This window comes from Molothrus aeneus, unplaced genomic scaffold, assembly GCF_037042795.1.
Source record: "Molothrus aeneus isolate 106 unplaced genomic scaffold, BPBGC_Maene_1.0 scaffold_34, whole genome shotgun sequence".
Classification (NCBI taxonomy): domain Eukaryota; kingdom Metazoa; phylum Chordata; class Aves; order Passeriformes; family Icteridae; genus Molothrus; species Molothrus aeneus.
This window is the reverse complement of record NW_027099005.1, coordinates 1275849-1292013: the sequence shown is the minus strand read 5'-3', so window position 1 is coordinate 1292013 and position 16165 is coordinate 1275849. Positions and strand designations below refer to the sequence as shown.

General features: G+C 53.1%; 1 protein-coding gene across 1 annotated transcript; it reads left to right on the top strand.

Moving 5' to 3' along the window:
* The first annotated feature begins 14375 nt into the window (after positions 1–14375).
* Positions 14376–15308, top strand: LOC136570530 (olfactory receptor 14C36-like). Its single transcript, XM_066570993.1, has one exon. The coding sequence runs from the start codon at positions 14376–14378 to the stop codon at positions 15306–15308; it is 933 nt and encodes a 310-aa protein (XP_066427090.1).
* The last annotated feature ends 857 nt before the right edge of the window (positions 15309–16165 follow it).

Here is a 16165-nt window from a genome sequence, read left to right as displayed (position 1 = left end):
CGGGCTCCAAAGGGGCCTCAGGGCTGGGGGCGATGGCGCCGAGCACCCTGCCCGTGTCCCCCTCGGCCCTGCGGCGCCACGGGACCAGAGCCCGGTGCTGGGGCTTGGTCCCTGCTGCCGCAAGGGCGCTGCCCAGGGCTCCCCGCCTGCCGGGGCCAGGCCCGGGGGCTGAGGGGCGGCCGCCAGCCGCAGCGGCGCCTTGTCCGGGCCGGAGAAGGGCTCGGGGCCAGGGCAGCGGCGGCAGCGGGGTCGCTCCTCCGCCCGGGGTGTTTGCGCTTCAGCCGCAGCAGCACCGGTGGCTTCTCGGAGCTCGGCGAATGCCCAAGCTCAGCGGGGGCAGCCGAGCGGGGCCCAGAGGAGCCGCAGTCCCATCTGGGCCCAAAGGGCGCCCGCTCGGCCCGGGCGGCACTGAGGGAGCGGCGCCACCATCGCTGTCGCCCTCAGGGGAACCTCCGGAGCATTCACCTGCCTCAGACACTTGTGTATACAGCGGCATGAAAGCATCGCTCCTTCTCGAGGCTGCATTACAGCACACAAGTAAAAAAATCAGATTTAGTCCAGATTTGCTCCTTCCCATGCATCATCTATCAAGAATCTACTCCAAGTGCAGTGAATGATCGGAGACACATCCATGTATATTTCTAGATCATTTATTCTCACACCAATTTTCAAAGTCCTTACACTACTTTGAAGTGCCCGTGTCCTCCTCCTTATTCTCCTCCTCGTCCTCCTGCTCCTCCTCGTCCTCCTCCAACTCATCCTCCTCCTCTTCCTCATCATCTTCCTTGTCCTCCTCCTCCTCGTCCTCGTCCTTGTCCTCCCCCTCCTTCTCCTTATCCTCCTCCTCGTTCTCGTCATCCTCCTCCTCCTCTTCGTTCTCCTCATCCTCGTCCTACTCCTCCTCCTCCTCGTCCTCCTCCTGCCTTTCCTCCTCCTCGTCCTCATCCTCGTCCTCTTCATCCTCATCCCCCATCTTGTCCTCCTCATCCTCCTCCTCATCCTCATCCTCCTCCTTCTCCTTGTCCTTCTCCTTGTCCTCCTTCTCCTCCTCCTCCTTTTCATTCTCCTCCTCCTCGTCATCCTCATCCTATTCCTCCTTCTCCTCGTCATCCTTGTCCTCCTCCTCCCTTTCCTTCTCCTCCTTCTCCCCCTTTTCCTCCTTCTTGTCCACGGCCCCCTCCTCATCCACCTCCTCCACGTCCTTTTCCTTGTCCTCCTCCTCCGCATCCCCTTCCTCCTCATCATCCTCCTCCTCCTCCTCCTCATCCTCCTCGTCACACTCCTCCCCCTCCTCTTCTTCCTCCTTGTCCTCGTCATCCTCCTCCTCGTCAACAGAACTGGAGATTTTCTCCTCACTCTTTTCTGTGGAAGGATGAAGCCCAGCTGCCCTTTTCCTCTGGTGCCTCCTCCTTTCCTCAGCTGAGGATGTCAAACTCACCAGGAGCAGGAAAATCCCCATTCCCTTTTTGCTTGTGGCTGCAGCCTGGAATATCCTCTCAGAACAAAACCTTTCTGACAGCCCTGCTGAATGACACTGGCAGGAGGTTTGTGAGAAATGGAGAAAATTGTATTTTGATAGGAAATCAAGTTACAAAATTACTTCTTTCTGTCCCATTCATTTTCAGTCAGTTCCAGTTCTGTTTTTCAGAGTGCCACCTTCTCAACTGATTGTGTTTGTGTCCCCCTTTCTCTCCTGCCTTTCTCTGCCTGCTCTGTTTCTCTCTCAGTGTCTCCCTTGACCCAGGGCAACTCTCACCAAAGACCCTGTCCTGATTGAATTCCCAGTCCATGAGCTACAACAACCATGGGTGAAGTTATGAAGGCTGGCAGGGAAATGTCACTATAAGAGCAAGATCTCACTTGGTTTTTGGTCCCTTCTTTAAGGGCTTGTGCCTTCCAGGTCAGGAACATCTTTTCCTGGCTGGGAACTGGAATTCCAGCCCCTGGCAGTGTGTGCCATGGATGCCAGAGGGGCATTCCCGAGGTTCCCAGGGTGCTGCTCCTGCCGTGCCTCCCAAGGAGCTGTGCAGGGCCAGGGCACAAGGTCCAGCAACTCTGTTGGTTCTGCAGTGCCACAAGGGCCCCTGGTTCCATGAGTTTCCCAATGCCAACAGTGGTTCCTTGGTTCCCATGATGCCCTGCTGTGTCACCATGGATATTTGGTGCCATGAAGTTCTTCAGTGTCACAATTGGCCTCCCTCGCTCCATGAGCTCCCACAGTGTCACAATGGCCTCCTTGGATGGGCAGTGTCACCATGGACCATTGGCTCCAGGCAGCCCCGCTGGGTCACCATGGACTCCTTGGTTCCATGAGGTTCCAGGGGTGTCTGCATGGTCTCCTTGGATCCACAGTGTCACAATGGACCACTGGATTCATGTGGCCCTGCTGTGTCACCATGGCCCCTTGGTTCCATGGCACCCCAGGGTCACAATTGACTCCTTGCTTCCACATCGCCCCCTCAGTGTCAAAATGGCCCCTTTGTTCCATGGGGAACACAAAAGTTTTGAGGAAACATTGAGTAAATCCTGCTTGACACACCTGGGAACATCTGTTTGCATTCAAGAGAGAGTTTAAAGGTGAGGATGGCACCAGCAGCTCTTCCATCTGCAACAGACAGCCAGGGAAAGGACAGGGACAGAGGATTCAGCTGCAAGACTGAGAGAATTCTGCTCCCAGAGATCATTTCTGCTCACACTGTCCCGTGTAGAAAGGTGACACCATTCCAGGCAGCCTGGACTGAGCAGGTGGGTCCTGAGTGGGGTTTGCTGTTTAGGAAACCTGCTCAGGCTTTTCTATTCTTTCCTTCCCAACAGGAAAACTTCTCCTGGGCCTGTGTGCAGGTAGAGCCCCGAGGAGAGCAGGTGGGACATGGTGCAATGGGCTGGGACATGGAGCTGCAGAGCTCAGGGGACAAGGTTCTGTGCAGGGCATGGGAATGTCAGTCCCAGGTGGGCCATACAGACATGGTGGGGCTGGGGGTGAGGAGCAGCTGGTCCAAACAGGCTCAGCCCTCAAGGGGCTCACATGGCCAGACCTCGTAAGGAGACATTCAGCATCAAGATCACCTGGGGAGTGCTTCTATCAGCTCTTCTCTGATCTGGAAAATAAAAAAATACTCACTTGATTAAAGAAAAAAGTCATGAGGTACACTTTGAAATCTTCGTCCTGAACAGAACTGCAAACTGACTCCAATCAGCTGCACAAGCCCTGGAAACCCCAAGCTCTTTCTGTATTTTAATGATGTCCATTGTGGGAACTCAGCACATCACTCTGGATGTCCAGAGTTACCGAGAGAACCCTTGGGGGTCTTGGAAGTCCTGGAATATTGCCAGGAGCATCTGGTGGCTTGACTTTGATCCCTCTAGGGATGTGACATCTGTTTGAGGACATGAGAGTCACTTGGGAGTGAATGGTGCAAGAATGATGTATTTACAGTGTAAAATATAGATTTTAGGGTTTTAGTACAGGGGGTTATGGAGACAAGATGGAGGGATCAGGGCATGATTTGTCCTTCTTCTTTCTTCTTCTTGTCATCCATTTTCTGTGGTGATGTTGGCACTTGGGGATTGGTTCATGGTGAAGGTGCACTTGCTAATATGGGTGAAAGGTATTGGGAAATAAAGGTAAATATGATATACGTAGTTTTTAGTATAAAAAGACACGACTGCCCCATGGGTGATCAGAGTGCCCTTGGCTGCCTTGCAGGTCAGACCTCTGCTGCGCAGAAAGAAAATTCTGTAGATAAGAAATAATAAACAATCTGAAGACCGAAAACTGAAGAGTGCAGACTCGTCCTTTGAAGTGCGGGCAGCCCCAGAACCACCCTACGCGTGTCTGGGCAGAGACAGACAGCCAACTGGACATCTGGCGTCCCTGGGTGGGCCCCGGTGGGCATCGGTGGGCCCCAGTGGGCACCCATGAGCGGTGAATGGCAGGCATCTCTCACAGACCCCGAAGTGCTGAGTGGGCAGCTCCCAAGCTGGACTTGTTCCCAGGAGAGCGCTGATAACTCCTTGGGAAAGCAGCCAGAAAGCAGCCAGAGGAGTCTGAAGAGGCAGCAGCCACTGAGAACATCGCACTCCACTTCTGCCAAAGAAGGTTCGTAGCAGAACAGCCCGGATCAGAATCGGAAAGGCGCCTCTGAATCCATCTCCTGTGACCTGCGGGCCGGAGACCAGGAGCCTTTGGACTGCTCTGATGACACAAATTTGGTGAGAAAGTCAAAAATTAAGAAAATGGGGGGTGCACTCTCCCAGGAACAATTAGGGATTTTGTCTGCCTTACAAGGCGTGGCAGAAACACATACTATAGGAATCCCAAAGAAAAAGCTTAAAGATCTGTTGGTATGGGTGCGGTGTAATAACCCATACTCAGAGATGCGTCTGTTGTTTGAAGTGGGTTTTTGGCAGGAAATTAATAGACACCTTTATCTCTTAGCTATTAAAAATGATAAGACGGCCTTGAAGCTGCTGTCTCCTGCACAAGTTATGTTAGAAGCGACCTCAGCACAGTCTAGGAGGTTGGCCAGGCAACAACTTGTTATAAATCCCACAGGGGCGGAGGGAGGAGAGCAAGGCTCGGAACGGAGATTGGCTCTGATCCCGAGGAAGGGGAGCAGGGAGAAATGTCATTGCCTTCAGTCCCACCATCCCGAAAACCCAAGGGACCTCCAAAACGTCCTGAAACCCCAGAGAGTACAGGGGCTTCGGGCTCCGACTCAGGCACAGACGACACCATTCCAATCCCAGACGAGTTAAGGTTTTCTCCCAGCGACATTGAGGAAACAGGTCGCTCCTTAGGAGCACACCTTCCCGATTCACAGGAGCCAGAGGGAGACGGCATGAAATAAGTGGCGGAGTCGGGAAGGGGGGGTCGAAGGGGGACCAGAGGGGACGGGGGATGCGCTTTCTCGCGGCGGGCACGGCTGCGCAGTGGCGGCGGCACTAGCTGGTGGGAGGGGCACGGAGGCGATGGAGGACACAGGTTGTGGTGTGGCTTTTGCGAGCGCAATGCCGAGGGTGGCGGCAACCTTGGCCGGCGCGGTGCCAAAAGTGCACGTGGAGGGCAAGGCTCACAGGACATCTGGGGAGGGCTCTCAAACCAACGTGGCAGCGTCAGACATGGGCAGTGAGCATGCGGCAGCTGCAGGGCTCCAGCCAGCTACCGTAGGGAGACACAGGAGACACACAGTGATGACACCAAAGCCGGAAGTCGGGACACGGAGATCGGCCTGGATCATGGCCCAAACAGGGGTACCAGCAGGGGGAGGGCTGCACTCACCGGCAGGGGATGTGGATAAAGCATCAGAGGAGGAGGAGAGGGGGTCAGGAACGGATCCTAGGGAGGAGACTTCGGAGACGGAGCGGGAAGGAGACAGTGACATCAGTTCAGGGGAGGCAGGAGGCGTTCCCGAGGGCGCGCGTGGGTGGAAAGTAGGGGCAGAGCGCAGTCGGAGGTGGGTCCGATCCCCCGTGATGTCTCGAGCGAGGAGGAGGGGCCATGTTCGGGCTTCGACATCCCGGGGCTCTACCCCCTCTCCAATCCCGATGCCTTCAGTTTCAATCCCTGTGGTCCAAACCTCTTCCATCCAAGGGAGACGTTCACGTATTCAGCCTCCATTGTTAGCTCAGTCAACATCCATGCAGACTCGGTCTTAAACGCCATCGCAAACGTTGCAGTCTGCTGAACAGGAGCAGATTGAGTTTGCGACACCATCACGGTCGTCCAGGCAGATGACAGCGCCACCTTATGGGGGGAGGACCGCAGTGCAGGATATGCCAGGCCTCTTAACAGAGCCACAACGCCACCTGCTGGCGAAACTGCAACAATGCAGCGATTTTTTCCAACAACGTATAAAAAGAAAACTACATCGAAGAAAACAATAACAGCGACACAACAAATGGACTATCCCTCAACTTCGGGATTTCACGAAGTTGAAGACACTTCAGGTGAGGTGCACTCACAAGGGGAAGACATGATACGAATCACAGCATCAGAAGGAATTCCGGCATGGATGTTTTTGGCAGCAGAAGCAACAAAGAGCCTTCTGCATTCTTTTGATACAGCCAGAAGAACATGACCACAAGAACCTCAAGTTTCTTTTTTGGATTTGGCAGCAAGACCAAAAACCTCAAGACAAAGAATGTGGAACAAAGAATCACCAAGGACCTCTACAACTCCACTGTGCATACAGCTACCAATGGAGTTTCCAGAGGAGGAAGAAGAACAGCCAGTGAAAACAATGAATTGGAAAAGAATCAGGAAAGAGTTGGCAAAAGAAAAGGATTTGTTTCAAGGATCAGGAGATCTGACAATGCCAGTGACATACGATGCACAGGGTCAGAATCCGAGATGGGAAAGGATGAGTCATGAATAATCAAAGACCTAGCAAAGGCCATTCGGAATAATGGGCTGAATTCTTCAAACAACTCCTGAGGGGGACATTCAATATGTACGACCTCACACCATATGATATCCGAAGCCTCGTGTCAATGATCCTCACAGACACGCAGAACCTCATCTGGGAAAGAAGATGGGGAAGGTATCTTACAGAGTTGAGAAACAGTTATCAAGGTGGGCCAAACGCAAATCTCACAGAGGCACAGTTGGCAGGGGATCCTCCAGATGACAATCCAGCAGAGCAAGCAGCACGACTTCTACGACAGATGTTGAATGACATCAAGGAAGCAGCGCGCAGAGCGATCCTGCAGATTGCTCCAGCGGGAGTTCTGGACGTTCCATTCTCATGCATCAGGCAAGGTCCCACGGAACCATATTCGTCATTCATAGATTGACTCACGCAAGCTGTGGATCGGCAAGTGACTGATGAGGCAGTGAAAAGACCTCTCATGGAAAGTCTAGCCTTCAGCAATGCCAACCTGGATTGTCAACAGGTCATTAGCGCAATGCCAGGACAGCCATCCTTGGCAGAGCTGGTGGAGGCATGCAGCAAGGTGGGAACGCCTCAGCATGTCACGTCGATCGTGAGGGACGAGCTGAGAGGAGAATGGGAAGAACAGTTGAAAAAACACTTGGAAAAACAGTCGGAAGACAAGGTGTTGGAAAAACATGATGGAAAAAGTACTTCAACAATAGAGTGAAAACATGAGTAAAGTTGTTGCAACCATCCAGAAAAAGAACAATCCATCAGGAGAACAATGCTACAAGTGTGGGGCGTTTGGACACATGAAGAAGAATTGTTCACAGATGCATGCACAGGTGCAGATGCCAAAACCGGAAAAGCCACTTTGTGCACGGTGCGGAAGAGGAAGGCACTCTGTGAGAGAATGTTATTCTCAGACGGATGTGGAAGGGAATCCTTTACTGTATCCGGGAAACAGGAAAAGGAGCGCGCCCACAAACCGCCAGCGCGCGTTGACACAAGTGATGGCAGCGACACAACAGCAAACAAAACAGTCATCGGAGAACATCAAGCAGACACCCTCAGCAAAATCTTCAGCCGATTCCCCAGCGACCCAGACCTCCTTCCATCAGGAGCACAGTGCACATTGGCAGCTTCAAAATTAGTATGCTTTCTGGATGAAAGTCATGCAGAGATTCCAACAGGTATCCACGGAGATTCATATAAGAGACAAGATTTCTTAATAGTAGGACAAGACAGAAGTAGCATCCTTGGACTCATTGTTTGTCCAACAGTTGTTTCTGCAGACAAGAATATAGAGCTGACAGTTTTGGCAAAAGTGCTTCATCCACCTTTGACCGTAGCAGAAAGCACTCAGGTCGCGAGAGCTTTCGCCTTGCCACCACACGCCATTAAAGAAGTCATGTCAATTTTCAACAAGGAAGAGCTTCCTTTGAAGGAGCATGTTGAAATACACACTACATGGATAAAACACATAGATCGAGACCGACCCACACTCACTTGTCAGTTGACTTGTGGAGACAGAACAATAGCGGTCAGAGGCATGCTCGACACAGGGGCAGATGTCACAGTAATATCTTACATCTTTTGGCCCCGCAATTGGAGCTTGATTGCGCCCTTGGGATCTCTCTCAGGCATAGGGGGAGTTTCTTTGTGTATTCAGAGCGAGAATTCCATTGTTGTCATGGGACCAGGAAACAAGACGGCGATCATTTGTCCTTTTGTTCTGCAAGAGCCAATCACAGTTTGGGGACGAGATCTTTTGGCACAATGGGGCACGAAGATCAAGATGGATTTTTAGTCGGGGTCACTGCGGCACTCGCCACACTGAAGTTGACTTGGAGAACGGATGATCCAGTCTGGGTGGATCAGTGGCCCCTGGAGCGAAAAAAGTTGGGTGCGCTGAAAAACCTGGTCCAAGAACAATTGCAGAAGGGACACATCAAGCCAACAGACAGCCCTTGGAACTCTCCAGTGTTCGTCATCAAAAAGAAGCTGTCAGGCAAATGGAGGCTGTTGCACGATCTCAGGAAGATCAACGAAGTTCTCAAAGACATGGGACCACTTCAGCTGGGCCTTCCATCTGTTTCAATGATTCCCAGAGATTGGCCACTTGTGGTCATTGACCTCAAGGACTGTTTCTTCAGCATTCTGCTTCATCCAGATGATGCTCCAAGGCTTGCCTTTTCAGTTCCAAGTATCAACAAGGAAACGCCTCTGCAGCGGTACCATTGGGTGGTTCTTCCTCAGGGTCTCAAGAACTCGCCGACAATCTGCCAATGGTACATGGCACGAGCTTTGTCACCAGCGCGGAAGAAATTCCCGAAGGTGAAAATCATTCATTATAATGATGATTTGCTCATTGCGGCATCAACACAACAAGAGCTGCAAAAAGCTTGTGACTGTGTGATTGCAGAAGTGCAAAAGGCAGGTCTGGAAATCAGTGTTTCAAAGATTCAGGAGGTCGCACCTTGGAAATATCTAGGGTGGAAGATCTCGGAGAAAACGATAAGGCCTCAAAAGATGGAAATCAGCACAAGAGTCAACAATCTGCATGATTTACAGCAACTCCTAGGAGAGATCAACTGGATGAGATCGATTTTGGGAATCACAAACAGTGACATTCCAGCATTGCTTGATCTCTTGAGAGGAGACAGACATTCGATCTCCCAGGACACTCACATGGGAAGCAAAGAAAGAATTGAAGAAAGTTACGGATGCTATTCAGAAAAGGCAAGCACATCGATTCATTGAATTGTTGCCTTTTCAGTTGGCAGTGCTGGGAAAGAAAACACAATTCCATGGTTTGATCTTCCAATGGGATTCATCTCAAAGAGATTCTTTAATAATCATAGAGTGGATTTTCTTACCATACAGGCCTTCAAAGACGATTGTCACAGATCTGGAAATAGCGGCACAGATCATCATAAAGGGGAGAACAAGGTTGCTGACAATGGCAGGAAAAGAATTCTCAAAGATCCATTTACCTTTGAAGCAAGATTATTTTGATTGGGGGATGCAAAAATTGAAAGATTTGTTAATTGCATTGTTAGCCTTTCCAGGAACCTGCACAATCAATTTCCCACAGCACAAAATGTTGCAATCACAAATATGTTACAGAGCAAAGCTGACCAGACAGCCCATGGTGGATTTGGGGCTGAGTCCAGGAGCCTCAGGCACTGAGAGAAGGCTGAAGAAGCTGCTCAAGGAATCAGAAGAAAAACTCCAAGTGCCTTGGAGCATGGCTGGGCCCCAGTGAGGACAGGGAGGGCCAAAGGCTGCCCAGGCCTGGTGAGAGCAGATCCTTGAGGCCAGGATTGCAGGGAGCTCAAGGCTCTGAGCAGGGAACTGCAATGCTGAGCAAGGCCTGGCTTGGCTGCAGGAAGCAGAAAGGCCAAGGCCTGAGCCCAGCCTGGGCCAGCAGGGCCTGTCCCTCACGGCTGCCTCGGGGCTCTTGGTGGGCCAGGGGGATGTGAGGGGTAGCAAGGACAAATGCCACAAACCCGTGTGACACTCCAGATCCTCAGGGAACCGAGGGCCAGTGTGACACAGCGGGGCCTCATGGAAACAAGAGGCCATTGTGAGCCTGCGGGGCTGGGACACCCCAGAACACTCAAATGCTTGGGGTGACCAAAGGCTCCTTTCCTCGAGTTTGGTGCACAGGAGAAACACCTGCCAGATATTCTCAAGAGGTCAAAATGACACAAAATTTTACTGGCAAAGTACAGAAAATCAAGGAACTTTGGCAAAAAATTTAATACAACATCCAATTCAACAAAAAGCTCTCATTATAGCATTAACTTCATTAACTTAGCCCATTTATCCTGGATACCTCTAACCCTTAAGATCCTGAGTTACCCAAAAAATGTTCAAGGTAAAGAGGATAACAATTAAAAACAAAGAGAGACAGACACACATTCAGCTACTAACTGCTTGGGTTCCAGTGTGGATGATACACAAACCCCAGGAGAAGGAGGGTCCAGACCATGGGCTGAGCTCGTGCTCTGTTCTTTTGAACCCTCAGGCCTTTGTGCAGCCACTGTGACACTGCAGAAACAAGGAGACCATTGCTGACAGCACAGAACCTCATGGAACCAAGGGGCCATGGTGACACTGAGGTGCCTCATGGAATCAAGGAGACCATTGTGAAACTCAGGGGCCCCATGGAACCAAGAGAACACGGAACAGGTCTGCGGCTGGTTTGGCCTCCTGGGGACCACCTGACAGGTCCAGCTGACCCTGGCATGTTGAGGGCTGCTGCTCATCTGCCCCTGGAGCACTGGGGCTCTGGGCTCTCCTTCCTGTGGGAAAGAGCTGCCCTTCTCCTCCAGGTGCCCATGGCCAAAATCAGGATTCCTCCTCCAAATTTCCAAATATGCAAAGATTGTTCCCAGATGAAATCTGCCAGGACAGACAGAACTGGCTGGCTTGGCCACCTGGGGGCCACCTCTCATCTGCATTTGAAACACTGGGACCATGTGCTTTTCTTTCTTATGGGAAAAAGGCACCTTTCACATTCAGGCACCCATAGCCAAGGTTGGGAATCCACCTCCAGAATTCCCTATATCCAGGGATTTCTTCCAGACAAAAGCTGCCAGGAGGGACAAGTCTGACTGGCCTTGGTTTCCGAAGAGCTGGCTCTCATCTGCCTTTGAAACACTGGGGCTCTGTGCTTTCCTTCCAAATGAAAAGAACTCTCCTTCCTGGCCAGGTGCCCATGGCCAAAATTGAGATTCCACCTCCAAAAATCCAAAGATTTCCCACAGATGAATGGTGCCAGGAGAGACACCTGTGGCTACCTTGGCCAGTGGGTGGCCACCTCTCATCTTCTTCTAAAAACCTTGGAATTTGTGCTTTTCTTTCCTCTGGAAAAACCATCCACCTCAACCAGGTGCTCATAGCCAAAACTGGGATTCCACCTCCAAAACTCCATCCATCCAAGGATTGCTCCCAGGTGAAAGCTGTCAGGACAAACAGGTCTGGCTGGCTTGGCCTCCCAGGAGCCACGTCTCCTGTTCTGCCTTTGAAACACTTGGGCTCTGTGCTCTCCTTCCTGTGGAAAAGAACCGTCCTTATCTATGCAGAAATGGCCAAAATTGGGATTCCACCTCCAAAATTCCCTCTATCAAAGGGCTGCATTCAAGCAAAAGGTGCCAGGACAGAAAGGTCTGGCTGGCCTTGGCCTCTGATGGCTGCCTTTCATCTGGCCCTGAAACACCAGTGTTCCCTGCTTTCCTTCCTATAGAAAAGAACTGTCCTTCTCCTCCATGGCTGAAATTGATATTCCACCTCTACAATTCCCTATATCCAAGGATGACTCCCTGACAAAATCTGCCAGCACTGTCTAATCTGGCTGCCCTTGGCCTCTTGTGGCTGCCCCTCATCTGCCCCTGGAACACTGGGGCTTGGTTGTTTCCTTCCTATGGAGACCATGGTGACGCTGTGAGGACCTGATGGAACCATGGAGACCATTGTGACACTCTGGGATACCATGGTGACACCGTGGGGCTTCATGGAACTAAGAGACCACCATGGCTCTGCGGGGCCTCGTGGAACCATGGAGACCATTAGGACCCTTCAGGGCCTCATGTAACACGGGGCCCTTGTGACACCTCAGGGACTCATGTAATCAAGGGAACCACTGGGACATTGTGGGGGACCATGGAATGAGAGAAACATGGAACACATCTGGCTGACTTGGCCTCCTAGGGGTGACCTGACAGGTCTGGCTGATCTCAGAATGTCAAGGGCTGCCTCTCATCTGCCCATGAACCACTGGGGCTCCATGCTTTCCTTCCTATGGAAAGAACTGTCTTTCTTTTCAGACGCCCATGGACAAAATTGGTACTCCGCCCTAAAACCTTGCTGTATGCAAGTGTATCTCTCAGAGAAAAACCTGTCAGCTCTGGCTGGCCTTGGCCTCTGGTGGTCACATCTCATCTGCGTCAGAAGCACCAGGGCTGTGCAGCAGCTGCAAGACAGCCCTGCCAGAGCCAACTTGGGCAGCATTTTGGCCGTGGCTGCTGGGCCTGGGCCTGAGGCAGGAGCAGGAGACAAGTGACCCTTGCAGGCCCGGGGCCTCATGGCCTCCTTGTCCCTGCTCAGCAGCCTGGCAGGGGCCGCCCCATGCTCCTGCCCTTGGCATTGCACATCCCCACATGCTAGTGACCATCCCGGCAAGAGCCCTGAGCAAGGAGGGAGGGACAGAATCTGCCTGGCCAGGCCCTGGGGCTCAGGCCTTGGCCCTTGGCATTCCTCAAACACATCCAGCTTTGCTCAGCACCAGAGACACCTTGGCCTTGTTTGTCCCCAGCTGTCATCACTGCCTGCAGTGTTCTGCTCTAACTGGAACCTGGGGACATTTTCTCAGTCGTGTCCCTCAGTGGGATCCATTAAAACTTCAAGAGACTTTGCAGTTTCAATTTAAGTTTGAGTTCTTGAGAGGTTTTTTGAAGACACTCTCAGGGATTGAGCCTGATGTAAACAACACCAAATCCCCAAGAGGCTCATTAAAGTCCCTGTGCTGTGTCTGTGCTGCTGAGCTTTAAAGGAACAGCTCTTCCCAGGGCCAGCTCCTCTCCCAGCCCAGCAGGGCTGAGGGCTCTGCCTGCAGGCACTGAGGGCACAGGAGCCAGGCAGAGACAGGCTGAAGGCAATCAGGATTGGGAAGACATTGAGCTGAGACTTCACCTGGGGAAAGATCTTCACAGCCCTGTGCATGGTGAGTGTGTGGGTGCAGGGCAATGTCCCCTGTGCTCCTGGAGGGATCTCCCGAAGCCAGCAGACCCCAGAGCCTGGGGGATGTGTCAGGAGGACTCTCCCAGTTTCTCTGTGGCACAGGAGGAGCAGGAGGAGCAGGAGGAGGAGGAGGAGGATGTGCTGCAGAGTGGGGCTGCCCTGGGCACCGTCAGAGGGACAGGGCAGGACGGCTCCTGCTGCCAGGGACGGCTGCAGGGGCTGAAGCTGGGGCTGCAGCCAGGGCTGCCCAGGGCTGTCCTGCAGAGCAGCTCCTGCAGCCCTCAGGGCTCTTGGCCAGCCCAGGGCATGTGCCACCTGCCAGGGGCAGCTCTCAGCCTGCCTGGCAGCTCCCCATGGACGCTGCAGGGGAGAAGTTCCAGGTGCAAGGAGCCACCCCCAGCAGGGCAGATTCCTCCTGCTCTGGAGATGGTGCTGCATGGCCAGGGCTGCTCTCAGCTTTCTCCTAAAGGGAAGGGAAAGGGGCTATCAGCTTTGGCTGTGTCCCTGAGCCTCCTGCACTGTCAGCCTGGGCATCAGCAGATGGGCCTCAGATCTCCCTCAGAAAATGCCTCCTCAGCCTCCTCTCCCTACAGACAGCAGCAGCAGCACCTTGGCTTGCAGCATCTCTGTTTGTCTGGCCTGCCCTTAAGGCCCTGCTGCCAGGGAGATGCCCCTGGGCAGTGCCCTGTGCTGGGAGGGGTCTGCAGGGCAGAGCTGAGCCCCCAGGGCTGGGCTGGGCTCTGGCAGCACTGGCTGGGACAAGGCTTGGATAGAGAGAAACAGCTCCCAGCAGGCACAACTCCAGGCAGCAGAGGGCCAGACCAACCCTTGGTATCCAATCCTGTCCAGCTGCACAGGGAAAGAGAGAAGGGCTTAGAAAAACTGACTTTTAAACTCGAGTCTTTAAAAACTCCACTTTATTTTTCAAGCACATTTTAATTTCAATCATGCTGAACTAGAGGAAGGTGTAATAAGCAAAGGCACCTGTGTGGTTCCAGTAGTTCTGACTGCACTGAGACACAGGGAGCCCTGTTTTCCTTCTGGGCTTCCCCAGGGTTCAGGCTGAGAGCAATGCTGAAGATGAATCAGTAACTCAGGAGCACAAACACAAGCTCAAAAATAAAAATGTTGAGTGAAGTTCTCCAACAGGTAGAGAAGTAGTTTTGAGGGAATTCCTAAAATAACTCCATAGGATTGACTCAAAGAGCTTGTCAATGTCTTGTTTCAACAGTCCACCATGGCCAGAGTGAAGCAATGTCCAACAGCAGCTCCATCAGGCACTTCCTCCTGCTGGCATTGGCAGACACGCGTCAGCTGCAGCTCCTGCACTTCTGCCTCTTGCTGGGCATCTCCCTGGCTGCCCTCCTGGGCAACGGCCTCATCATCAGCGCCGTAGCCTGCGGCCACCACCTGCACACACCCATGTTCTTCTTCCTGCTCAACCTGGCCCTCAGCGACCTGGGCTCCATCTGCACCACTGTCCCCAAAGCCATGCACAATTCCCTCTGGGACACCAGCACCATCTCCTACTCAGGATGTGCTGCACAGGTGTTTTTCTTTCTCTTCTTCATTTCAGCAGAGTATTTCCTCCTGACCATCATGTGCTACGACCGCTACGTGTCCATCTGCAAACCCCTGCACTACGGGACCCTCCTGGGCAGCAGAGCTTGTGCCCACATGGCAGCAGCTGCCTGGACCAGTGCCTTTCTCAATGCTCTGCTGCACACAGCCAATACATTTTCCCTGCCCCTGTGCCATGGCAATGCCCTGGGCCAGTTCTTCTGTGAAATCCCACACATCCTCAAGCTCTCCTGCTCCAAATCCTACCTCAGGGAACTTGGGCTCATTGTGATTGTTGCCTCTTTAGCTTTTGGTTGTTTTGTGTTCATGCTTTTCTCCTATGTGCAGATCTTCAGGGCCGTGCTGGGGATCCCCTCTGAGCAGGGACGGCACAAAGCCTTTTCCACCTGCCTCCCTCACCTGGCCGTGCTCTCCCTGTTCCTCAGCACCATCATGTTTGCTCACCTGAAGCCCCCCTCCATCTCCTCCCCATCCCTGGATCTGGCAGTGTCAGTTCTGTACTCGGTGGTGCCTTCAGCCCTGAACCCCCTCATTTACAGCCTGAGGAACCAGGAGCTCAAGGCTGCAGTGTGGACACTGATCACTGGACAATTTCAGAAGCATTAAACTGGTTGCCAATTTCTGCAATTCACTTTTAATAAAAGTCATCTTTGATAGATCTATTGGTTTGGTTTTTTTCCTGTTCTTTCTTTTTTTAGTATTCTCCCTAAACCAAGGCTATTGTTTGTGCCACTTCCCCCTTTACTGTGGCCTCAGACTGTGTCAAAGAGGGGCTGCACTCTCGGTGGCTTTAAATGAAATAAAAGATCTCCCAGCAAAGTTTTCACCAGAGATGCCCCTTCTGTTCCCTCTCTGGAGCTGCAGCAGCAATGTCTGTGTGCAGAGCTGGGGCAGATCAGTGCTGGCCCAGCAGCTGTGCCCAGCAGCAGCAGCAGCACTTGGTGTTGCCAGTGCTGCTGCCGTGGCCCTGCCCCGCTGCCCTGGTGGCCCTGGTGTTGCTGCAGGGCCTGAGTGCTCTCGGGGCCGGGCACAGCCCTGGGGGTGGCAGTGCCGGGGCTGCAGCAGGGACAGGCCATGGGCACTGCTGGGGCAGCGCTGACGCCTCAGGCCAGGCCCTGGGGGCTCCAGGCTCCTTGCCAGGCTCTCTCAAGAACACGGCTAGGCCAATGCTCAGCACAGAAACCCCCGTGAGCAGCCCCAGGCTGGCCGTGGGCAGGCTGGGGGCAAACAGCACGGCTGGGGCTCTGCAAGGGTCCTGGGGCAGACGGGAAGGAGCAGCAGAGCAGGGCCTGATCCATCCCCAGTGCGCTGCACAGCCCAGGGCAGCGTCCCAGAGCGTCCTCATGCAGCTGCCAACAACATCCCCACTCTGCAGCCCTGGCCTCTCCCCCAGCTCACACAGGTGCCCCATCCTTGCAGGCACAGACACGGCAGCACTGCCTCAGCAGCCCCTGTTTGCATTG

Coding starts and splice junctions, on each gene's coding strand:
- LOC136570530 (XM_066570993.1), top strand. CDS start 14,376: ATGTCCAACAGCAGCTCCATCAGGCACTTCCTCCTGCTGGCATTGGCA.